The 26,699-nt window shown below is 43.5% G+C and overlaps 1 protein-coding gene across 1 annotated transcript in view; it reads left to right on the top strand.

Moving 5' to 3' along the window:
• LOC138296913 (uncharacterized) overlaps positions 1 to 26,699 on the top strand; it is a 168,343-nt gene that overhangs the window by 89,466 nt on the left and 52,178 nt on the right. The window contains exon 4 of the mRNA XM_069236436.1: positions 6,675 to 6,805. Within this exon, the coding sequence (XP_069092537.1) occupies positions 6,675 to 6,805 (131 nt within the window). The remainder of the gene's footprint in view (positions 1 to 6,674; positions 6,806 to 26,699) is intronic.

The following is a 26,699-nucleotide window of genomic DNA, read 5'->3' as shown; positions in this document are numbered from 1 at the left end:
AACTTCTCGGTGTACCCCGGGCCATTAAAACTTTTCAGTTAAGTAGTTGCTCATGTTCTCCTTTCCATAGTGACCTCCTTCACCTGATTGTAGGCGAGATGGAGGACTTGTTCCCTAAAGGGAAGTGGCAACAACAGTTGTTCACAGGTTCGGGTGCCTTCTTGACTAACACAAATAAAGTAACTCCTTTTTAATCTTGAAATGAATTCCTACCTGATCAGCTTATTCTTCGTGGACTTTTTCCCAGACATGCACCAACGTGCTGTCATTACTCTGTGCAGCCTGTAAACTGGGCTGGGGAGTCCATTTTCTCCCTGTATTTGAAAGAACAAAAGCGGATTGAGTATTAAAGGAACTACTATACCCGCACTTCTCTGTCCTTATTTCTTGTTTTGTTTTCCTTTTTTCCTCCTCCCACTGGCCTGTCTATCTCTGTTCCGGTAAAAGGGACTTCCTGTAACTGGGACACCCTATTGTTCATAATGCCATCTATATATTCCTCAAACCTGAATGATCTGTCCCTATTATGACTGCTTTGGGTAGGGAGGGCAAGACCACCACCCTTCGTAGTTGTGAATCCCCTCCTACATCCATTAGATTTTTTGCCACTGGATACACCTTCTTGTCACCATGTACACAGGTTACAAAGACCTGTTCTCCCACCTTCATCTGTGATTTCGGTACTAGTGATTGGTCCACAACAGTACAATGACACACTTTGTCTAGGAGCGCCTTCTGTACCTTCTCATTGAGTAGTATTTTCTTTTTGTATTTGGTTGACTGCTTTCCTGTAATGCATAACCTGCCTCTTATCCTGCCTCCTTCGGGTCTGCTGTAGTTGCTTGGTCGGGACATTGTTGGCTATATGTCTCCACTCAGCACAGTTATAGCACTGGGGACCCTGTCTACTACTCCCTGGTTGTGACCTAGCAGGCGTTTTGGGGCTGAGTGTTGGTTTCAGTTCTACAAAGGATGGCCCTCTGTTCGTATGATAAGAAGGACAGGAAGTGCTAGCTTTAAAGTCAGGGGACCAGTGGAATGCACAGGCTAGTTCTGTGGCTGTAACTGATGTTAAATTGGGATGTTGTCTAACCCAGTTTCATATGTGTTCTGATAAGGCCTCCAAGAACAGTTCCAGGACCGCTTTCTCAATTAGGTCCTCAATACTATTAGTGTGAGGTTTTAACCACCTCCAACCTAGGTCCCTTATCCAATAATGGAGCGTCCTGGAGGTGTCCCCTGTAGTCCAACGTTCTTTCCTAAATTTTAGTCCGGTAGTATTCTGAATCACACATAATCCTTTCTAATATGGCTTTCTTAATATCAGCATACAATGTGGTCCCAGAAAGATTGGCCACTTGATGGGCAGCTTGTAACTCACCTGGCAACAGAGGGGTGATCTATTGGCCGCTCCTCTCCCGTGGCCAACCCGCTATTGTGGCGACACACTCAAAATTAGTGTAGACGTAATCTTCTCCTTCTTGGTACTTTTGCAACACATTGCCTGGGACGTTAGGCCGTACCCTAGTACTAACTATAGCATCTGTTAGCCTTAAAATACCACCTTTGATTGTTGTTTACTGGTAAGAAGGGCTGCTTGTCCTTTTAAGGCCTCCTGAAACAACTCATGGTCTTGTTAGGCTGCCTGTGCTTGCTGCTCAACCACGACCTGTGTCTCTGCCCCTCGGCTAATTGCATTGACATCTTCTCTAAATAAATGTATGAGTTGTGTCATAATGTCTGACACGAGAAAGTCTCTTTCCTAACACCACTTGTAGTAGTCGAGAAACAGAGGACCCTTTCAAAGAGTATTAGTTTGGTAGTATCAAAGTTTGACACCAATTGTGTGTTTCAGGTGAATATAATGTAAAGATAATTCGTGGACCATTGTGTCCCTTCCACTTTGTCTCTAATCCATTTGATTTTCCTCTCTTTTTTTTTTTTCTTCTTTTTTTTTTGTGTGTGTAGGGATTCTTCCTTCCCAGTCTTCAGGAGGCACTCGGGTGACCAGATGCCCTCAAACGGGGGGCGGGGGGGGATAAATAAAAACCTGGTTATTATGGCTGGTTTCTTGAATGTTTATAAGTGCTACCACCACCAGCAAGGTAAGCATGTGTTGGAACACACAGCCAGATGCCTGTTTCCCCACCATGCAGATTCATTACTCTGGTGCCTTATACATGGGCATGTGTGCCCCACCACCCCTACCAAAATGACCGTGCTTTTCCCATCACTTGCCTTATGCCTAGACCTATCTCCTGGGTCGTGGCGATGGGACCCGGAGCATCCTTGTCAATTTGCTGGCCGCCGGCTGGATAGCGGGGTCTTGGGTCTCTCGGTCTCTTGTCACAACAGGAGCTGCTCTTCTCATCCCTCTCCTCTGATTTTGCTCCTCAGGGCCAACTGCCTCATCCTTCATTTCCGTCACGGGTCTCCTCCTGGCTTCTCCCTCCTCTGGAACTCCAGTGCCCACCATGTAACCTCTTTCCATGTTCCTCCGATCCTCGACTTCTCCGCGTTCAGTTTCCCTGACACTGATACGTTGCACAGTGAGCATCCCCTTCATTATTAAAGAAAGAGAGGTGTTTCATCTTTCCTGGTCCCGCCCTCTCAACAACGGAACCATCTATCCTGGTTTCCCAATGTCATCACACTGTGGGATGCCCGGGTCTTCCCTACAGTGTTGTATTGAGAGGCTCGAGAATTGTCATACCGGAGAACCTCCAACAGCAAGGAGTTGAACTGGCTCATTGAGGACATTGTGGCATGGTATCCACCATAAGAACCCCAGGAGACAGACTGTGGTTCCTGCACTTAGACAAATGAGTTGAGAAGGAACTAGGAGAGTGCCATCTTTGCAACTACCTTTCCCCAAAAGCGACGCTGCATCCCGTGACAATGCCAAACCTTCCTGCACAGGTTTGGGAAAGAGCTGCAGTTTACTTTTTTTGGGGCCCTTAGAGAATAGACATCATCTCATGGTAGTGATTGAGGAGTATTAACGCTTTCCTTTAGTAGAGAAGTTATCATAAGCAACCCAAGGCAAGGTCATCGAGTGGCTAGGTGACCTCTTTGCAGCATGGGATATCACAGCCATTCTTAAATCTGACCGTGGTCTATCGTTTAATAGCTAAGAATTCAAGGAGTTTTTAGTAAGACTAAATGTCAAACATCAAAGGAGTGCACTCCTGAGGCAGCAAGCCAATGGTGATCTTGAATGATTACTCTCAAAAGGGTCATTCTGTGAACGTTGATGGAGGGAATCAAGTTAAACCAAGCCCTCTGTGCTTATTGTTCAATTCCTCACCCCATAACTGGTGAGAGTCCTGCCACTTTGTTATTCGGGAGAGCCATCTGAAACAAACCACCACAGTAGACTGACCTATGAATGCTGACAAGGTTTGTGTCACGACATTTCTCAATATTGCAAGACAAAAACATACGCCGACAAGCTCAGGAAACAGTCTTCGATGAAAGTGACTGGGTCCTGGTCACACCGAAAAAAACAAGAAAAACATTTACCCCATTTGCTGTCAATCCTCTGAGGGTGGCTGACATGCAAAGGGCACATGGTGACGGCACATCGTCCTGGACAGATCATTACACTGCTAACCAGTGCTATAGCTTGTGCTCTCTCTCTAAAACATGGTAACACTGGCTTACACACAATTGCCACATTCACTTTACTTGTAAGTCTCTATTGAAATGCTACTACATGTACCCGGGGCATGTACATTAAATGATGCTAGTGGCCCTGCAACACTCATTGTGCCACCCGTTTAAGTAGCCTTTTAAGCAGCTCAGGCCTGCCATTGCAATCTATGCCAGGTTTTAAACTGCCATTTTGACCTGACAAACTAAACTTTTTGCCAGGCCTAAACCTTCCTTTTTAATACATATAAGTCTAAACCAGGGTAAGCCCTAGACAGCCAATAGAGCAGGGTGCTTGTATATTAAACAAAATAAGAGTTGGACATGTGCTTTTAACTTTTACATGTCCTGGTTGTGAAAAACCTTTCTTTCACTACTGCAAAGCCTACCATTACATTGGGTTGCTATATTAAATTTAATAAGTGCTAACTTTCAATCTCAAGTTTGGTGTCTAAAGAATTGTAATTTAGAACACTCTTTTATGGTAAAGTTGGATTTTAAGTCACAATTCTGAAAATGCCACTTTATGAAAGTTGGCTTTTTTTTTTTTAATCTCAACTAGTTGAAGTCTGCAGCTTGTATCTTGGGTCACATTACTGTGTGTAGATGCCAGTTTGTCTTTGTGTTTTGCTCCCAGTCAGTGAGACAAAAGGGGAATAGCTGTTGCAGGGTGTGCCATTTCTGACTTTCTGACTGATTTCTGAGCGAGGAACGGTCACCTTCCACACTTGCACATCACAAAGTCTCTACCTTCCTGAACACACAAAGCATTTGACACTAGTCGGACAAGCTGAGAACAAGACAGGAAATTCCAAATATTTGGGGGTATAAACCTCAGGAACCTTGTCTTACTTCAAAGCTGGCACCAGGTATAAATATTTGACCTTCACACCCAATTCTTCAGTACATCTCCGGGCCTGTAGAAGACTCAGAAGGACTGCTGTGGTGCTCTGCAGGAAGGACTGATGCTTTGCTGCCTGAGTGAGAAGCACTGAACCTGCATCTTGAACCCAGGAACACGAGAGTGACTCCAAGGGCTAGTTGGCTGGCCTCCTGATCAGAGCCTTAGGGACAGAAATGGCTCCACCCACCTTTATCCCAACACATGGACCCTGCCTGCTGTGAGTCTTGTCCCCATAGTGGTGCCACCCCAGTCCTAGACTCTTGGAAGCGGGCCGGACAGTGCCCTCCTAGCCCAGGTGTGGACTCTTGAGCAGAACTGATGCAGTGCAGAGCATCACAGCCTTGCAACATGACTGCTGCTGCAAGACAAATCTCTGACACAGGACCCCACACCTCCTCGGAACCGCTGCTGCATAACAGAATCTTCAACGCAGGACCTCTCATCACAACCCAGCAGCTCTTCTGAACCACTACTGCGCGACACCTCCTCGATGGAGGACCTTGCATTGCAGCCCAGGAGCTCCTTGGAACTGCCACTTTGCAACACATCCTTGACGCAGAAACCCTCAGCCGCTGCTCGACGCATTGTTGATGCATCCTCGATGCGAGACCTCGCAGTGGTCCGTAACACGAAATCAAAGTACATTGTTTAGTGAGCCTAACTTAATCCCTGTATTCTTGTGACCTTAACCCTGTCCGGCGTGATCAGATAATGACAGTTGGTGTTTTGTGCTTTTAGGCACTATTTTCACTTATTTCTTTGAAATTGCATATCTTCTTTTCTACTGATTGATTTTAGTCATTTTGGTCTCAATTTATTACATTTTACTTTCTTTTTATAAATTGGTCTGGTATTTTTCTCATGTTGTGTTTTCACTGTTTTACTGTTTGAAGTGCAGCATAAAAACTTTACATATTGCCTCTAAGTTAAGCCTGGCTGCTTTAGTGCCAAGTGCCTAGAGGGTTAAGCACATGCTCTTTTGGGGTGTGCTTGTGTTTTACTATGACAAGAATTGTGGTTGCTCCTTGAGTAGGGTTTCACCCATCCTCTACCAGTAATCCAATTTCCTACAAGCTCTTTCATATTTTTTTTAATATAAAATCGATACACTTTAAACAAAATATGTATGTGCTTGCTAAAGGTAGGTTTCGGCTGAACAAGTTTATCAGAAGGTGATGGATTTATATTTTTGACTTGCATCATCTGGAGTGGTGTTACTAAGCACAACCGAAAGGGTGTTTGAAAAGTATCAGAGTTTCCTTACATTTTCCATAGAAAAAAATACTTTAAAAATCTTGAAACGCTAGCAGAGTTTGTGCTTGTTTTCGTTCCAGTCGTATATGCTCATAATGTCTATCTACTTTTTGTTGTTCTTTCCTTGAAGGTTTCACCTTGAACTTCAGTAAGATTGCAAGAAAAAAAATAACTTGTTTTCACAAGACCATTAGTTCCGGTCTTCCATTCTTTATATCCAGTAAATGTATATATATTTATCAAGCATCATTTGAAGATCAACTTAAGTTTTAAATGCTGTGTCTTGGTGGATTCCATCCCACTGTACATTACTGTGTTAAGTGTAGTGCTTTGCTTTCTAATATCTTCTTGGCAAAGTGATTTGCTGTTCAAGTAAATCTGTCAGCAAACTATCCATCAATCTACTGCGGTATTTCTGTTTTAAAGGTTCTGGGAAACATATACTTTCCCCCAAAACAGCCACATAACCCTAGCTGTCAGCCACAAAATTGTTCCTTTTGGCCTTCTTAGTAGCTGCACGGAATTCTGTGCAGCCTGCCCTCGGCAACAAACTGCTTCCTTTGTTACACATTACCAGAAGAGGTCTGTCACTTCCAGTGTGATGGAATTGGGCTAGCGATGAGGGCCGACTGCACATTTCTTTAAGCTTACTGAAGATGCATATAATGTGATTAGTGTGGCAGCGAGTGCCAGTGGTCACTGCAATGTTCAAGGTAATCTCTGCATAGAAGCTTGAAAATTAGTGGTGCAAGACTTGGGGGGGAGGTGGGCACAGGATATGCAGTATTGTGCAATTTGAAGAAATAGTTTCTTTTTTGGTTGGAGGTACTCTATTAAAAATAATTAATGCGTTGTTTTTCCTCAGGTAATCTGAGCAAAGCTGATCGAGAGCTCATAGTTGTGGCTACAAGTATTCATAACAAATGCCCGTATTGTGTGATTGCTCACAGTGCTTTACACAGGATCTACTCCAAGAACCCCAATTTGGCCGATCAGGTTTGCTGATACCTTTCTCATTCTTATTAACATTAACACAAGTATTGTAACCATTATTCTTCCTTCTTTTGAAACCAGTTCTTATAATGTGCTAGGTGTGACTATAATAAGATGGTTATAATGCCATCTAAACTTTGTCAGACCCTGCTACTCACACTAGGGACCTCATTACGAGTCTGGCAGTCGGACTGCCGCCAAAGCAGTGGTCTGGCCTCCATACTATGACCGAGCTGCTATGGCCCCAATACCAGTCTCCGCTGCCCGTCAAAGTCGTAATGAGCCCCTAGATTCTGAGACTTATGTTGGTTTGTGTCCCACTAGCAGTTCTGACTGTCCCTTCTTCAAGATCCAAACATCTCACATTGGGCACAGATGCATGCTCTGGGAACCCGAGGAAATGGCACTTCTACAACCCTATATGTTTTGTAAAGACAGGACAGTATTAAACTAAATAAGGATTTTGCTGTTGAATCATTTTAAACCTTTCTTCACTGAATATACATTCAGATATACATGGAATATATAATATGTTTTGAAAATATTCAGTAATAGGGTAGATACACCCTCTACTGTGAAGAAAGAGACAAGCCCCATGTTGAGAACAGAAAGTGGTTGGGTTACTAGATTTTTAAAACCAAACATTTTGGGACAGGCCACAGATAGAAGCTGTAGGTTTGCAGTGTCTAATCATCAGTGAACTTCAGTGACAACAATCGGAAATTAAAGGGCTTAAACAATACAGACCTTTTGTAGACAGTACATGCTTTTGACTTCACAGCAAGATACCCAATTCAGAAGTTAGAAACATTTTTTGTACTTGTCACAGAGGGAAACTTAAATGTAAATTGTGTGATTGAAGTTTAGATTTGTCTCATTTCGGCACAGACATGTGTTAGTGAAAACAAGTTGGTTTATGGAGACTGCTGGGCTGTTTTTTGTGTGTGGCCACTTGCTGCAGACCTGTTCCCTTTTTATGCTAGTTTCAAATTTGGTGTACATATTAACCCCTTTGCTGCCAGGCCTTTTCCCCCTGCTGTGCCAGGCCTTATTTTGCCTATTTGGAATAGTTCTCGCTTACGCCCTCATACCTTTTTTGTCCACAGAAGCTACCCACACCAAATTTGCATCCTTTTTTTCCAACACCCTAGGGATTCTAGAGGTACCCCGACTTTGTGGGTTCCCCTGAAGGAGGCCAAGAAATTAGCCAAAATACAGTGAAAATTTCACTTTAAAAAAAAAAAAAAAAAATGGGGAAAAAAGGGCTGCAGAAGAAGGCTTGTGGTTTTTTCCCCTGAAAATGGCATAAACAAAGGGTTTGCGGTGCTAAAATCACCAGCTTTCAGGAACAGGCAGACTTGAATCAGTCAGTGACAGAAATGGGTGTGAAACCAATGCTGGATCCCAGAAACCTAAACATTTCTGAAAAGTAGACAAAATTCTGAATTCAGCAATGGGTAATTTGTGTAGATCCTACAAGGGTTTCCTGCAGAAAATAACAACTGAAATAAAAAAATATTGAAGTTGAGGTGAAAAAAACAGCCATGTTTCTGTACGTTTTATTCTGTAACTTTTTCCTGCAATGTCAGATTTTTGAAAGCAATATACTGTTACGTCCGCTGGACTCTTCTGGTTGCGGGGATATATAGGGGTTCATCAAGAACCCTAGGCACCCAGAGCCAATAAATGAGCTGCACCTTGCAGTGGGTTTTCTTTCTATACCGGGTATACAGCAATTCATTTGCTGAAATAGAAAGAGTCAAAAATAGGTATCAAGAAAACCTTTGTATTTCCAAAATGGGCACAAGATAAGGTGTTGAGGAGCAGTGGTTATTTGCACATCTCTGAATTCTGGGGTGCCCATACTAGCATGTGAATTACAGGGCATTTCTCAAATAGACGTCTCTTTTACACACTGTCTTATATTTAGAAAGGAAAAATGTAGAGAAAGACAAGGGGCAATAACACTTGTTTTGCTATTCTATGTTCCCCCAAGTCTCCCAATAAAAATGGTACCTCACTCGTGTGGGTAGGCCTAGTGCCTGCGACAGGAAATGCCCCAAAACACAACGTGAACACATCACATTTTTCCACAGAAAACAGAGGTGTTTTTTGCAAAGTGCCTACCTGTGGATTTTGGCCTCTAGCTCAGCCGCCACCAAGGGAAACCTACCAAACCTGTGCATTTTTTTAAACTAGAGACCTAGGGGAATCCAAGATGGGGTGACTTGTCGAGCTCTAACCAGGTTCTGTTACCCAGAATCCTTTGCAAACCTCAAAATGTGGCTTAGACACTTTTTCCTCACATTTCGGTGACAGAAAGTTCTGGAATCTGAGAGGAGCCACAAATTTCCTTCCACCCATCGTTCCCCCAAGTCTCCCGATAAAAATGGTACCTCACTTGCGTGGGTAGGCATAGTGCTCGCGACAGGAAGTGCCCCCAAAACACTATCTGGACACATCAAAATTATCAAATAGAAAACTACCTGTTTTTGCGGGGGGCACATGTGTTTTTGGTCCTGGGCTCAGCAGCCATCTAGAGAAACCTACCAGACCCAGACATTTCTGAAAACTAGACACCCGAGGGAGTCAAGGGAGGTGTGACTTACGTGGATCCCCCAATATTTTCTTACCCAGAATCCTCAGCAAACCGCAAATCTAGCTAAAATAATCACATTTTACCCACATTTCCGTGTGGGATCACAGCACCGGGACAAATTTCCTACCACCCAACGTTCTCCGCAGTCTCCCGGTAAAAATTATACCTCACTTGTGTAGGTGGGCCAAGTGTTTGTGACAGGGAAGAGCCAAAAAACACATCGAAATTGAGGGGGAACCAAAGTGGGTCCAAAAGGGCAGTTGGAAAAAAACATTTTTAGGCTGACAAGTGCAGCAGAAATTTTATTGGTATAGATGAGACAATGCTGGGTGGTAGGAATTTTGTGGATTACTGCAGATTCCGAAAGGTTCCATCACAAGAATGTGTGCTTTCCAGAAAAGTTGCAGGTTTGCAGGGCATTGTGGGTAAGGAAATGGTGCGGGTACATGTAAAGCACACCACCCTGGAATAAACTAGATGTTTAGTTTTCAGATGTGTCTAGGTCTTGTGGCTTTTTCTACATGGCAGCGTCCCAAAGTAAAAAAAAAAAAAAAGTGCAGCCCTCACTATTCCAAGTGGGACGATTTTGAGAGTTACTAAGCTCTCATGGCCCAAATGTAAAACAAAAACCCAAAATAATCAAATGTCCTCTCGCTTGCCCTGGGATAAGATGTTTTAGTGTGCGGGGAGAGCTGAAAGACTGTTAGCCCCTTCAGTTCAGGTGGGGGCATAACCACCCCACTATTTTCTTATGGCCATACCCCCAACCTCTTATTTTGAAAAAAAAATCTTCTCTGGTGGGCTTTCTGCCCCCCTTGGGGCAGATGGGCCTTCCAAAATAATGTGCCCCCAAGGGGGAAAGACCCTTGCCCAAGGGGCTGCCCCCTCCAAACAAAACACACACACACACCACTTCATGGTGTCTAGAGGTTTCTGCCCCAAAGGGGGCAGATTGGCCTAACAAAAATAAGCTGATCTGCCCCCGGGTGGGGCAGAAATGGTCTAATAATAATTTGCACCCCCTGAAGCGACCCTTGCCCAAGGGGTCGCTCCCCAAACATACCAAAAAAAATAAAGAACATTTTCCCTGGTGTCTAGTGGATTTCTGCCCCCCCCCCCCCCCCCCCAGGGGAGCGGCCCTTGCCCAAGGGGCCGTTCCCCTTATGTGCACATATAAAAAAAAAAAAAATCCCTGGTGTCTAGTGGTTTCTGGACAGATTGGCCTAATAAAAATAGGGGGGCAGAAATGGCCTAGAAATGTTTTTGCCCCCAGGGGAGCGACCCTTGCCCAAGGGGTTGCACCCCACAAATAAAAAAACAACAACAAAAATCCCTGGTGTCTAGGGGGGTTTCTGCCCCCCCGAATTGTATTAGGCCGATCTGCCCCCAGGGGGTGCAAAAACAGCCAAAAAATAATTTGCCCCTCTGGAGAGCGGCCCTTGCCCAAGGGGCTGCTCTCCTCATTCAAGTAAATTTAAAAAAAAAAAAAAAAAAAAAGATCCCTGGTGTCTAGTGGCATTTCTGCTGCCCAATTGCATCGTGATCGGGCAGCAGAAATGTTCAGAGAAGCCTGGAAGGAGAGGAAAGACCTTTCCTCTCCTTCCAGGCTTCTCTGACCCCCTCCAGGTGATCGGAGGAGAAATGCTTTGCATTTCTCCTCTGATCCGGCGCTGGAAGCTGAGCTTCCAGCGCCGGTGGAAGGCCTCTGATGAGGTCAGCGTGCGAAAGTGCGCTGACATCATCAGACCCCACGGGGGTTCGCGGGAGTGGAAGGGAAAGCGATTCCCCTTCCATCCCTGCCTGGAGGAGGGGTGTGCCTGGCCATCGGGAGGATCGCTACCATTTCCCCCAGGGGCCCATAGCAGGACGAGGTGGTCTCATCCCGGGCACACTAGGGCTTCAGAAAACAAAAAAAAAATGTTTTCAAAATGATTCCCTAAAACAATACATGCCACACAGATTTGGCATGCTGTGTGACACATTGCATAACAATCTAAGTTGTTCTTCCCCCTCCGAGGTTGATGTGGGGCCTCAATAACTGTGTTGCTATCTGATTCATTCCTTCGTATCATGACTTAATCAGTGATCATAAGACATGGTCTTTTGTAAGTGGGAGTATGAGCAACATTGCTCGTGCTCACCTCACCCCCCCCCCCCCCCCCCCCCCCCTTGAGAACCAGGACGCGAGCCACTTGGGAGAAACACACCTCCCGCTCCTTTTCCTCCTCCTCCTCCTATTCCAGTTCTTTCCCAAACTTAGTATTTGTAAGTGTTGCAGTTAGTCGTATGTTGAGTTGGTATACTGTTTGGTTGAATACAGTTTCTAGCCAAGAGGAAAGTAGTCAATTGTTATTACTGCAGGTACTTTAGTTAAGCGTCGATTTGCATTCCATATGTCTCTGTGATAAAACAGAATGAAGTGCAGGTAGTATAAAATGTATATTCTACTATTGTTTGATTGTCCTGCTACACATTTAACAGATACCAATATTGTTGTTAGACAATACAATTAGTTACAAGTATTACAGGATGTGTTTATATGGGCAGGTTTAGTGAGTCTGGAGGAAGTACTCAATAGGATTAAGTGTGGCAGGTCAACTGGTATAGGCCAGAAGGAGAATGGACTGACATGGGTTTAGTAAAAATGGTATATGAAATATTCCTGTTGTGCAATTCATGCTCTTTTTGGTGATGGCTCACATGTAGTTTGATTTCAAGGAGTATAAGTACAAAAAGATGCTTTTATTGTTTCTTATATGTACTTACAGAGTTGTATTCTTCAGATTATGTGAGTTTTGAAAGTTGTCAGAATTTCATCGGTGGGGTTTCATTTTCGATAGATATACATAATAGAAGCAGGTTTTCATCCTTTGTTTCCAGATGTTGTCTGGTTTTCCATTTTTGTCAATGATGTGTTGCAGTGGGGCACTGTAATGTTTTGCTCATAGTCAAGGAGGATGTGAAACTTCTAATTTCCTTGTGTTACACTAAGGGCCATATGTACGAACACCCTTTTGCCATAGACACAGAATGGGTAAAGACCGTTGCTACATCTGGCCCTAAGTCTCCACTTCCTGTCGAAGAGATCCTTACTCAGTTTTGTACTCAAAGGTTCAAGTAAGGAAGAACCACAATTCCAGCATTCGAAAGGTGAGATGATCTACGATGGACATAACCTTGCTGGGAGAGACTTCCGTAGTGTGGCAGTCTAGATGGAGAAGACTGTACTACCAATTGATTTTTCTTATAAGGCAGAACAATTAGTTACAGAGCCAATCTCAAGCATAGCAACATTTTCTGGGACTATTCCTTGAGTTTCATCTTAAATATTGGTGCAGTTTTTGAAGGCAGATTTTCGGGCAACAGTTAGCCAGTACAGAGCATTCAAAGCCAGTGAGATGTGTTAACGAAACTTAAGGAGCTGAAGTTGCTTTCCTGCTTTGTTTTGAATTCTTTGGAGTCATCTCATAGTAGATTTTGATAGTCCATTGTATACACCATTGACATAGTCTTGACATGATAAAACCAAATAGTTGGATGCCTGGACCTTCTGTAGGGATCCTAGATAAGGGAGAAACATCAATTTTGCTCATGATGTTGAGTGTTGGTTTGGCCAGTTGGTTGAGGCGCGGGATCATAGCTATCAAGTTCTGTACATACGAGGAGGATGTTGGCAGTGTTCATATATTTTCAGACCACTTCTGTTAGTGGGTTGCAGCTTTTCCATTTCCCCCATATTAAATTTTTTTAGGTGTAACATCTCAAGTGACTATCGTTCATTGGTGGATTACTTCAAGGAAGACAACTCATTTTGAGAACTGAAGGTCATTTGGTTTCTTCAGTTTGTGGATTGCCTGGGTATCGTCAGCATAGCAGGACCATATGAGATTGAAAGAATTGAGGAGCTCTGAAGTTGTTTAATGTTTACATTGAACAAAAGTGGTAAAATAATTGATCCTTGCAGAACTCTTCTCTCAGTGTTGTACAGGTTAAAAGAGAACACTGGTGTAGAGCTGATGCTTGACCTGTCTTTAAAGTAGGAATTAATGACATCAAAGATATTTTCTTTGATCCCCAGGTCATTTAGTCTTCTCAGTAAGATTTCATTATGTACGGCATCAAATGCTGCTGCTATGTCGAAGAAAATGAGTGCTGCCACTCTCTCTTTATCCGCTGTAGTTTTCAAATCTTTCCACATGGAGAGCAGGGTAGAGTGGGTGACTCTTCCCAGCCATAAGCCTGTTTGTTAGCCCCATAGTAAAGAATGATCCTACACGTATTTTGAGATCTTGGAGAAGGTTGTCCTGTCTGACATTTTTGCAAGGAATTAAGCTTTTGGAAATGGCTCTGTAGTTGTTTCATATTTTGGGTCCCAGTTATTTCCCTTAATTAGCATTTGTAGTAGAATAGTTTGTGTTCTGAAGGAAATGCGGCCATGGCAATGGACTTTTGGATGATATTCAATGTTGGGATTGATGCTGAGGTTGATGGTAGCATCTTTTGAACATCATTTTGGGAGAGGGGAGCAAGAGTTTGAAGGTACACAGGTTTGACCTTTAAGTCTCAATAGCTCTTGTAGCTCTGTGACAGATAGTTTCACGAAGGAAGACCGAGTGAGAGAATTTTCCCCAATGAGCTACCTTTGTGGGTTGTTGAAACTGTATGTTATTCTTCAATTGCATATGTGTTCATCTAGTACTTTGGCTTTTGAGATGAAATTATCAGCTATTTGGTTGCGAATTGTTGGATTTGTGCCATTATTGTGAAAGGGTACACGTGCTTTTGTTTTTATCATCATTCATATAAGACTGTCGCTGTTTCTTATTTTTTTTTTTTTGCCATGACATTCTTGGAGGGATAGTTCCTTGAGGGGAGTGTTCATTAATTTTAATAGTTTATCTGCCGAGATTAACTAATCAATTGTTATTTTACTAATCCATTGTTGTATTTGTAAGATTCTCCATTGTCTGTATATTATCACACGGCGAAAGGGAGTTGGTTAAAGGATTTGTCCTAGTTTCATGGTTCTTTGTCATGAGGAATTGGTCGTCACTTCTTTACACTTCTTTCCAGAGCAATTCTTGTGATCTTTTCTAGCTTTGGATTGGAAATGCAGCGCCCACTGTGTGTTCAGCAATGTGAGTTGGTCTGATAACCTGGGAGAGATTGAGGAGAGTTAGTCCATATATTATGGTTTTAGGTTGTGGCATTTTTGGTTTGTCAGGCCAAGTGATTAGGTCACCCAAGACGCCTATGATAAGGCATTTGATAATAATTCTCTTATGGTGTCCAGATAGGCACCTGGGAATGCTTTGGTATGTGGTGGTAAGGTTGCATTGTGCCAGTAAAGATTCACTTGCTATTCATGTAGCTTCCATTACGGTGATGGTTCTATCTTCTTTCAGTATCTTGGTTAGACGTTCTTTTTCCTTCATGGTTATGCATGAAGCACTCTAATATTGGTCCATTAATTAAAGCCAAGCAGAGTTCTGTCCCACTACAATGTGGTCAGTACAGCACTGCCCTTTTGTAACTCTGTCGCACACCAAACAGCATTGTCCATACCAAAAGTGTTCCACTCAAAATTGTCTCAGTCAGGAACTGCCCTACTCCTCTGACCGAAACAATGACACCAGCTGTTGCTGTCTGTGATTCTTTACCAAATTGCATTGAGAACGTCACCCTGGAGATACTGAGAAATCTTAATCTCATGGATTATGAGATTCTTGCTCCACCAACTACACCTGAACCAAATTTATTGAGCTCTGCTCCCTCATTTTAGCTATCACGCATAGCATGGTGGTGCTTCTGAAGAGATGTATTATGGGGAAATGCAGAATCTTGTGTGTCTGTTTTTTCACTACTATGCGCTCTTGCTTGTGATACTATTGTGTACAAAATTCATTGGATTCTTTGTCACTATTCTTTGATGCCTTATAATTGGGCAGTGCAGGCCTCGCGTCACTTCCTTTGCTTTAAATGGATCATGGACCAAGCACAGGTTGATTAAACCTAGTTAGTGGCCTCCCGCTGCATGTGCTGGAATTTAGGAACTGTTTCTTCTCCCCGTACTTCCTCTTGTTTTTCTATTTCTCCAGTCAATGTAGCACACTCCCCTTATACCCACCTTCTCTGTTTGCCCAGCTTTCTCCGTCCAGCAATAACAATTTTTTAAAAAGCACTATGGCCCAAGCAGGCGCTGGCCATGTCATAACGCTTTTTTTGGTTTTGTTTCAGCCATGTTGTATAACAGCTACTGTGCAACATGGCTGAAGGGTTGAAAAAACGACACAGTGACTCAGAGTGCTGCTGCATCATAGTGCTTGTTTAAACAACCTTCAGACATGCTGCACAGCAGCTTTTATACAACGTGGCTGAAAGTTTAAAAAACAAAACATGACGCAGCAAGGGTTGAATATACCACAGCGCTTTTATTTTCTTTACTTTAGACCATGTTGCACAGCTGCTGTGCTGCTGTGCAACATGGCATAAAAAACAATGACAAAGCCAATATTTGTTGCATAAGTTAAACCTATTTGCTTTGCTAGTACTTGTTTGTATTGCCTCTGTAGGACTGCTGGGTAGCGTTTCAGCTTCTCCTCTGTTACCATGATTCCACAGTTGTAAAAGATTTTGCTTTTTGAGATTATGAATTTGACAATCTCCTCGGATGCCCAGGTAACTAAAGTGGATTCATTTTTAGGTCTGAGCCTACCAGGCAGCGCAGCTTTTTGGTTTGCTAAAGACATCTTGGGTACATTTGAAAGCTTCACTGGAAATGCATTCCACTCATTGCTTACTATTGGCTTTGTGGCTTGTGACTCACATTTGCTTGCTTTCTATTTACTGGCCCTATTTGTTTTAAGCTGTCCAGCTTCAGTTTGTCCATTCCCTTGCCCAAACTCTATTTACTGTATTCTTCCACCAGTACTGGATTTCTGTAAACAAGCTTTTAACTCTTGTTCTTATCTTGTAACTTTTGCTGTGCATTCAAAGCCAGAGATCAAACGTCACGCTCTGTCTTTGAGAGAGGTTGGTGTTTACTTTTCTTTCTCTGACTTCAGAGCAAGACAATTTGAGACAGTCTTGCTATGAAAGGCTTTTTTTCTTGCACACAAAATATTAAGTGTCTGTAATGAACTTTGCAGACACTTCAGAATATATCAGATTTGGGGACGCACAAATAAAGCACATTTTTTGTAAATCTGAAGTGTGGTGGAATCAGATATTTTAATACGATAAACAAAAATCAGTACACTAAGTGATGACATTTCCACACATTGTTTGTGAGCTGCATAGTCTCATCAGTGAAATTGTATGTCTGTGCAAATGTAATGTCATTTCAATTGAACATGTGTTGTCTGTAATGACAGTGCGCTACCACACCATGCATATTCCACTTCCCCCACTCCACTCTGCACCCCTTCACTCTAGTCTGCAGCACTCTACTCTGCTCCACATCACTGCACTCCACTCTGCACCACTGCACGCTACACCACTTCACTCCACTTCACTCTACACCTCTAATGTACTTTGCACTACTATACTTTATGCTAATGTACTCTTACGCTCTGCACCACTATTCTTCTGCACTCCCCTCTAGACCACTCCACACTACTCTTCAACACTGCACTCTGTGCCAATGCACTGTACTCTGTACCACTCAACTCTACACCACTGCACTGCTCTAATCTACTCTGCACCATTGCACTCTACTCTACACCACTGCACTCTACTCTGCACTCTACACCAGTGTACTCTGCCACTGCACTCTACCTTGCACCACTCCACCCTACGTCGCAACACTTCACGCCACTTCACTCTCCTCTGAAACTATCCACCCTACGCTATGCCATTCTAGTCTACACCATTCTATGCCATTGCACTCTACACTACTGCACTTACTCTGCAGCACTTTATGCCATGCTACTGTGCACCACTCTATGCCACTACACTGTACTCTGCATCACTGTACTCTACTCAGTGCCAATGCACCCTGCAGGTCCCCACTTTACACCACTCTGTTCTACGACACTGCACTGACACTGCACTCTACACCACTCTATGCCATTACACTCTACTTTGAACCACTGCATTCTGCACAACTGTACTCTGACACTCTACTCTGCACAACTGCACTCATTGCCACTGTACTCTGCAACACTGACCATACACCACTCTAATCTACTCTGCACCACTCCACACTATACGCTGTGCCACTCTACTCTGCACCCCTGCACTGTTCCACTGCACTCTACAGTGCACCACTGCAGTCTGTGCCACTCTACTGTACGTCACTGCACCTAGTGCCACTCTACTCTACACTATTGTATTCAGCATCACTGCACCATAAACCACTCTATTCTACTCTGCACCACTCCACACTGACACTGCGCCACTCTGCTCTGCACCACTGCACTCTAGGCCCCTGCACTTTACAGCACTACACTCTCTGCCACTCTGCTCTCCACAACTCTACCACAATGCACTCTGTGACACTGCACTCTGCAGCACTCTGCTCTACACAACTGCACTCTACTCTACACAACGCTACTGTGCACCATCCTACGCCACTACACTCAACTCTGCACCACTACACTCTGCCACTGCACTCCAGGCCACTTTAGTCTACTCTGCACCAGTCATCTACTCTGCTTCATTCTATGACGCTGTGACATTTAGTAGCGGCTTGCGGGCCGTCAAAGGGGCAGGGCGGGGAGGAGGCACAGGGAGAGGGGGGACACATTAAATGAAATTTTTAAAAAATGTAAACAAAAAAACACCTTTTTCGGTGCGGTCCCGCTCCGCTCCTCTTCCCTTCTGGCTGCACAGGCTCCCAGCCTGCCCTGCGGCCAATCATGACGCTCCCAAAGCAGCGTCAGGATTGGTTGGGATCGTCCTGGCTGGCTGCTCCCAGGTTGACTGGGAGCCTGTGCAGGCTCTCTCCAGCCCGGCAACACAGTTGCCGGGCTGGCGACACCCTATAACGCATGTGTGTTTGGATGGCCCGATATGGCTGCCAAACACACATGCGCTCTGAGGGGGAGTGCTGAGCACTCCCCCCCCCCCCCCCGTCAGTGCACGTCACCCTGTGGCCCCACCCCTTTTGAAGAAAACGATAATAAACATAGGCCCATATTTATACTTTTTGACTCAAACCTGCGGCAGCGCATGTTTGGTTCAAAACGTTCAACGCCGGCTACCGCCATTCCAACGCGCCAGCTGGGTGTCATATTTAAGGAATGATGGTAGCTGGTGATGCGGCCTTGTTAGCGTCAACATAAATTACTCTAACCGGGCTGCGGAGGCGTAGGGAAGACTGGGGTTGTGCGTCAAACAATGGTGCAAGTCAAGTTAGAGTAAAAAAAAAAAAAAAATGACTCCAACCTGACTTGCGTCATTTTTTGACACACAACCCCCATGGAATTGACACCTGTCTTAGCCAAGACAGGAGTCATGCCCCCCCTGCCCACTGACCATGCCCAGGGGACTTCTGCCATTGGGCACAGTGGCATGTAGGAGGGCCCAAGTTAGACCCCCCTCCATGCCACCTTAAAAAAAACAACAACAAAAAAACATCTACTTACCGTAGATCCCCCCCCCCCCCCCCTCCATCCGTGGGTGTCTTCCAGGGGTAGGAGAGGGAGGCAGGGGTTGTCCCTGGGGGCAGGGAAGGGCACCTGTGGACTGCTTCCATGGTCAGAGACCATGGAAATGAGCCCACAGGTCCCTTAATACCTGCCCTGACCTAGGCTGGGCGCCATTTTTTAAGGCCCGCCTCCTCCTGTGCATCAAAATGACGCTGGAGGATAAATAAGGCACACATGCCTTAGAGTCATTTTTTGCACGGGAACTCCTATCTTGCATGCCATTAGCGCAAGGTAGGTTTTCACGCCCAAAAAATGACTCAAACTCCGTAACTTTGGCGCTGGATGGGTCTAGGGCCAAAGTATGAATAAGGAGTTACGTTTGCACCAAATTTGCGTTTAAAAAAAAAAAAAGACGCAAATCTGGCGCAAACAGATTATAAATATGGGCCTTAGTTTATTATTGTCTTCTTTAAAAGGTTTAGCAGCTGCTGCTGCTGGCGGAAGGGCGGGGTGGGACGAAGCTCCTCCACCCATATGGATGAGCCACCTATGGTGACCTTCCACTCTACGACACTTCACTCCATGACACACTGTGCCACCTTATGCCACTCTAATCTACTCCACGCTACTCTCTTCTATGCGCCAAACATTTAGTCATGCTGAACAGCACCCACACTGATGTACATGGCTAAAACACATTGGCAAAGCGAATAACTCTTGCATAGGCGAGACCTTTTGGCTTTGCTAAGGTGTGTTACGTGAGAGGTGGATGGTTGGAGCAGAATAGTTGCCATATGAGTAGAATTAGGTTGTCTTAAGTCCTTATGAGTTTTCCAGTAATTTTGTTACATTACTTCTACTTAAAATGTTGGTCTGATTTTTAATATATGCATTCAGGTTGAAAGAGGGTGATTGAAGAGGGCTTGGTTGTTGGAGTTGCAAAAAGATATTTATCATCGTCAACTGACGCTAAGAATTGTTTTGTGATAAGTGAGAAGGGTGTTGTGGTGGTAAGGGGGCAGAAGTCATTGATTTAGGTTCCTTTACTTGGTGTCCACCTTGCATACTACGTGCTTCAGCTCCAACTTAGCAAGTGAGCTATTATACTGTGATGGCACGCATACATTCGGAATTGTTACCCCTTGGTAATGCTGTGGTGAGCTTTAAATCTGTGGTATGTTTTTTTGTATTTTTATTAAGAATGTAGGTCTTTAAAATATTGGTCCTAATTTTCGTTTTGCTTTTGTCGATTTTGTTCCAGCTCTATGTTGGTTGATGGGCATGATCCTCGTGGCTGTTCACAGAAATATTTCTCTTTGGGTCTAGTGCAGCATTTCTGGGCAATGTTAATATCCCCTGAGACCTCTGAGTTCACGTTAATCCGTGTGTGCTCATTAATTTAATTGTTTACTGAATCTGATTATAGTGAAATATTGGAAAAAGTTGTATTGGATCCATAACTTTTTTTCTGCTTTTGCCTGTTTAGCCATTTTCTTGATGTTTCCTCGTCTTCTTTCTTTTCCTTTTTGATATCTGGGTATTATGAGAGGTGATTGGTTTTCCTTGGCTGTGTTAGTTTGGGCATTTATTTATTGGATATCCATGTTTTCATTAACTGGCGAGTTTTGATATCCAGAGTGTGGTTAGGATGTGCAGTAGTCGAAGGAGGCCCGGTCAGTATTTTGAAGAAGGCTGGAAAATTATGTACCTCTGTCACGTAGCGTGATTTATTATTCCGTTCTGTTGTTCTGGTCATTAGTTATAATTGATGGAGTTTTTCTCGTTCGGAAGAAGAGTTGGTAGCTGGGATTTGAGGGAAGGTTGTATTGTAAGTGCTTAATATGACTTTGATTAATTTGACTTCCTCCTCTATTGAGATCAGTATCGCAGGTATAAAGCTTAATTTGTCTACGATGGGTGCGCATCAGCAGGTGTGCCGGATTGTTTCTGCTGTACTGACGGTGTTCTCTTCACATTGCTTTATGTAAGTGGTTAAGCTCTCCGGCCCAGCGTGTATTGTAGCAGTGCCCTGCGCAAGTGGTGCTAACAGGGCAATGTATATTTTACATGTAGTAGACTGATAATCTAAGATTTTAACCGTAGTATCTAAGGTGGTGAAAAGTAGCTTTCAAACCATTTGCTGTTTTTCTTCCACAGAGGGAGATGGGTAAAACCTGCTCTTCTGGTTTGATTGGGGTTGAACTATGATGGCTGCCGATGGCCTCACTGACTGAGGAGCCTGATTACAACTTTGGAGGAGGTGTTAATCCGTCCCAAATGTGACTGATATACCACCAGCGTATTACGAGTTCCATAGGATATAATGGACTCGTAATACAGCTGGTGGTATATCTGTCACTTTACCATCACTTTTGGGACCGATTAACACCTCCTCCAAAGTTGTAATCAGGCCCTGAGTGTTTGGTCAGTTAATACTGACTTGTCATGAGACTGAATAGTAGTTTTAGAGCACGTTCTTAGCTCTAATGCGCGTGATTTTCTTTTAGAAATGCCTTTTTTTGTTACTCCCTCGCTCTGCCTCTCAGCATCCCTCGGGAAGCATTTAATTTGCCTAATACGCCTCACAACTCTTTTTCCCAGGCAGCAGGTCTTCGTCGACCTGTCTGTCCCTGTGGCCTGCAATACAACGAACCAGCTTAGAGTCGCAAAGTAAGACCTTGTCTCGCTGTCTCTCGCTCTCCATGTCTGGTGCTTTTTTACGAGGTAGGCTGAATTGGGAACTTCATCAGGTCCGTTTGATAATATAAGTTTAGCGGCTATTTCCAAATCCTCAATGGCAAGTGTCTCTGACATGAAAGGTCAGCACCGAAATGTCGCCGAATGCTGAAGTTCAGACACTAGGGAGATGGCGGAAGAAAAGAGGAAAAGAAGACTGCCGTAAAAGAATACCTGGAGCCTGCAATGCGGCGAAGTTATCTACTTATTATTGAATTCCACAAAGTGTGACTACAGTAAGAAAAGCACTACAGTAAATGCAACCAGCTCCTAGCTTTCAGGCTGAGGATGTGCTGCCTTCAGGTAGGATCCATGCATGCAAAGTTTCATGAGAAAGAGATGGTTCCGACAGAAGCGAAAACAAAAAATACTGCAGAAAACATATCCTGTCCTACAAGAGGAATAAAACAAAAAGTCTGGAAACCGAGAGGCTCACAGAAAATAAAATGCAGACCAAAGCATCGAATGGAAAGCCCATCCAAAACAGAGTTTCCGTGAAACTTAGAATTTTTTCATGCTGGCAGTGCTTCCAGTATCTCCGAAGCGGAGCAAAGGACGAAGTCACTGCCTAAGACTGGGAAGCTGGTCCTCTCTGCAGTGGTAACACGAGCTGGACCATACCCGATGAGCAGGCTGAAGCCTCTGTGCGCTAAGAGGATTCCCAAGTGTAACACCGCCCTCAGTCGCCACAGCAGCCACTCCTCCTCGCCCCATCTCCATTTCTCGGAGTTCAGTGCCAGACTCTCAGCACACGATAGAGGTGAGGAGTTGCGCCCTTCTTGGGCATTGTGTGCATTAGTACATAACAATGTCTACGCAGGTTTTATATGTGGTTAGCTAGGATTTCTAGCACAATGGGTCTTAACCTGTGGTCCGAGGATCCCTCGGGTTCCACAAGACCTGTTCAGAGGATTCGTGAAACATTTACAAAATTAAATAACATTACAATTGATAAATCAGTATTAATAAAGTGTATATACAAATGAAGCAAATTAAATGTTTTTCTACTTTGATCATAAATTAAACAAAAACATTAAATGTGTGGATTAGTTTGGTGAAAACTGATTTTTTTAAAAAATATATTTATGAATTGCCTTCACATCATAGAAAGTGCTTAGGCTGGAGGTCATCTATCCTTATAGAAACTCAGTGAGGATCCCCGGATTCCAGCAAAAATTTAGTAGGGAGTCTCCAGCAGTTAAGAATCGCTAGCACTTAAGCATGATCAAAACGTTATTCAAACTTTATTCATGACATTCACCATGTTATGGCATCTGTACATGCTATGTGATATGTATTTGTAAAATTATGTATATTGTGACTTATAGTTGTAATACGTATATTGTAATTTACTGTTTCTTACCTGATATTTCAATGACTTCCAACGCCCTTGATATAGACACTCTGGAATTCTTCTGCATGATGGACTCTAGGCAACGGCTCCCTGTGGCAGTTGCTTCGGGACTTCCATGCTGATGGATGCGTTCCAGTGGGCACCTCATTCGATAAGAATAAACTACAGTGAAGACTATTCCACGGTTTCTTGGCTTTTCCTATCAACATATTGGCGACGAGCGTGGTCTCTTGTCGTAACGGCGTCCATATGTTCCTACTGGGCTACAAAATATTGTTTCATTTGGTCATACCAAATATTTTGATGCGAACACTCCGATTTTGGAGTATGCAACTGCACAAGCTCTGGTGCTTCTTGCAGATGGTGAAATCGCGTGCTGCCCCAGTCCTGTGCTCTTTGCATTGAGTGCCTGTGGGGGTGATAGTAAAATTGTCATCACTGGGTGGGTCCGTGCAGAGAGAGATCTGTATTACATCTTTGATCCAGGAATACAATTTAATCGGAAACTTCCACTCAACTTGTAAGTGACTTCTGTTTATCCCGGGCTAGATAAAAAAAGACAGATTAGGTAGTCTTATTCTTTCAGTATTATTTCCCTAAACCTTGGAGGTTTGGAAACCAGGTTTGTGGCAGGTGAGTACGGGAGTTGTGAGTTTGTATGTATGTACATATGCGGTAATCTGTTTGAGGTTCAAATTGTTTCAAAGACACATTCTATACGAAGCTGCTGCCGCCTCTTTCTGTACTTTGAGTTGCCTTTAATCAGCATGGTAGAAGAAAGCCTATGGCTTAAAAGTATTAGCGATACAGTAGTCACCATGATCAGTCATTTGATCATTCTTTGCAAATAACACCTGCTATCTTGAAGTTGACAATTGATAGCAATCTTTCATTCCTTGCAGTGTCTTCTGTGCATAGATTTTGTCCGCCCTGATTGTAGAGCAATACTCCTTGCTCTCTGTCACATTCGTACAGCTTTCCAGTGACCTTTAGTTCTCGTTATGAGTTCAACTTCTATCATTCTCTGACATGTTCATTCATGACCTTTCATGGCCATTCCCGTGTCTGTAATAGCAAACCTACCTCACCTTTGTCGAGAATATACTCTGTTTTAAAATGCAACAATAGAGAACGGTCTATGGGTAACGTTGTTCATTTTTAAGGATTTTACATACATTCCCTAAAAATAACAACAATGCATTCTCTTTATTTAGCCACTCATTATTTTTGAAGATTTTCTTTCTTTTATAATCTGCACAGATTTTAATAAATACTTTAAAGGTGGAGCTATAGAAAGCATAGTATTGAAAACAAATTACAGTACAAACGATTTCAAGTTAGGTTAGTACTAGAAAGAATATTAGCTATTTATGCAGAACATATAAAATAATACTGCTGGAACACAAAATCAACATTGGCAATTGATCTTATTTTAATATGTAAATATGTTGAGAGTCTTTGACAGAGTTGACGCAGTGGAGAAAATGATCACTTGCGGTGCATCAGGTCCTTGAGGAGCAAGATCTTGCATTAAATAGGGGCACATAACTTCTAATGGCGAGAATGTATACAAAAATGAGCTTGAGGCGCAATGGTGTATGCCACATAGTGCTACCAGAACTCACTGAAGGACTTCTTGTGGAACTCCTTTAGGAGTTCATAATTATGGACAGGCTTCAGTCTATAGATGTGTCAAAGCTGTTCTCTGTTGAGAGAACCTCTGCCACAGTTTGGAGCCCCCATCTGCTACCATCGTCATCCTCCTGCCTAATTAAAAAGTTCTCAAATTTCCTAACAATACACACAAAGTTCAGACAGTAAAGACTGCGTTTGATGCCAATAAAAGGAAATTGAGAAACATACATTTGTGTTACATGATGATCTTTCCCACTTGATTGTGTCATGGCAGAGACTAAAATGTGCCATTTCATTTAATCCCACCTCCAAACTACTTCCCCAAAGGAATACATGACACTGGCTAGAACGTTGGCGAATACTGCATGGTTACACATCTTCAAAACGCTTGACCACTGGGAGGCACCAAGGCAGGAGAGGACATGCCAAAGATCCAAGACGGGGCTTCTTGATGGAGCCACTGCACCCTCATCGCCCAGATACCCTTAGAGGTGATAGTGCTGCGCTTTACTAATGCTATAATTGATTGATTGATTGATTGATAAGACGGGAACACAGGCCCATCTTCTTTGATTAGCAACAGGGAAGAGAAACTCTGCAGAAACATTTCAGAGCGTCTGGGTACAGCACCTCTGGCACTTGAGGAGCTGGTCTGTGTCAGTGGTGAAGAAGGCACACTGAACTGTAAGGTTGTCAGTGAATCAAGTACTACATATATTCTACTATACTTCATGTTTGTATGCATCTCTGTTCTGGAGGTACAATGATGACAGTGAACCTTCCTGAGGCAGTTGACTCTGACCTTGAAACTGGGGTAAATGCACTAAACCCTTCTCCTAGGTACCTTCCTTACTTAAGGAAGGGCTTACTTGATGATGTAGCCCGACATGGAGAGGATGGTCTATATTGACCAACCCTTACCAATACACTCTAGCCCCTGTATGTTCTACTTTTGGCTTCCTTTGTTAGTTGGTGGACAGGCACACTGTGAATTGGGATGAACGACTGGTAGATCTAAGCATGCAGCACAGCTTTACAGGGTGAGTTATTTGGGAATTGTTTGTCTTAATGTTTGTAATGGTCAGTCAGCAATATTGGGTGGTTAAGATGGGCTCTATCCTGGTAGGGCAAACATTACAATAGGAAGTAACAGTTCCTATGGTGATACATAAAATGTACTCTTGTAAATCTCACGTGGAAGGTTAACAAACTGAGAAATAAAATAAAGGGAGGTGGAAGTGATGAACATGCTATACAGGCATGGGCCAAAAGTGTACTACTACAGGAGCCCCTCGTAATGGGCGTGGGGGCATGAGATGCAAAAGTTTTAGGAACAGGTGGCTTCACCCTTGTGATGCACACAAGGTACACATCAGGAATAATATGATGGCCATTTTTAATAGGATGTTAGTGTCATTTATTCTTGAGAAACTATGGTCACAACCACATTGGTGTTCTGTTGCAGTGGTCAGTATATGGACACTTTCTATATGGCTCCCAGTGCTGCTATAGTTAGTGGCAGGATTGGCCCATTACTGCCACAGCTTCTGAAAGCAGCGTTGATACAGTGGAAAACATACTCAGTGTGTAGGTGTTCAAGGATGTTCTGGGAGATTGAGCCTTAAAAAGTTTGCCACTGCAATGGAACTGGCAGACCTTTGGAGGGGCACAACCATGGGCATGAGACAATACTGTTAGTACTGAGGAGCCCACACTCCAGTTCAAGGATATATGATGTTTTTACCTTAATTGAATACCTCAGTATGTTCAGTGACACTGGATTCCTGGCTAGGGGATATCTGACCACTGTCAAGTTCAGAGAGTGTTAAATAAACAAATACAAAAGAGATCTGAGGGGTAGATAATATGTCTGGGAAGTATGGGGCATGACAATGGTGGATAGACAGAGGGGCCACTGACAATTATTCTAAAGATAATTCGAGTTCTGTGTTGTCCAAATTCAGTATTATGGAAGGCAAACAA

Source organism: Pleurodeles waltl, chromosome 1_2, assembly GCF_031143425.1.
Source record: "Pleurodeles waltl isolate 20211129_DDA chromosome 1_2, aPleWal1.hap1.20221129, whole genome shotgun sequence".
NCBI classification, from domain to species: domain Eukaryota; kingdom Metazoa; phylum Chordata; class Amphibia; order Caudata; family Salamandridae; genus Pleurodeles; species Pleurodeles waltl.
The sequence above is the reverse complement of the archived record's forward strand: the minus strand, read 5'-3'. Positions and strand labels throughout refer to the sequence as shown.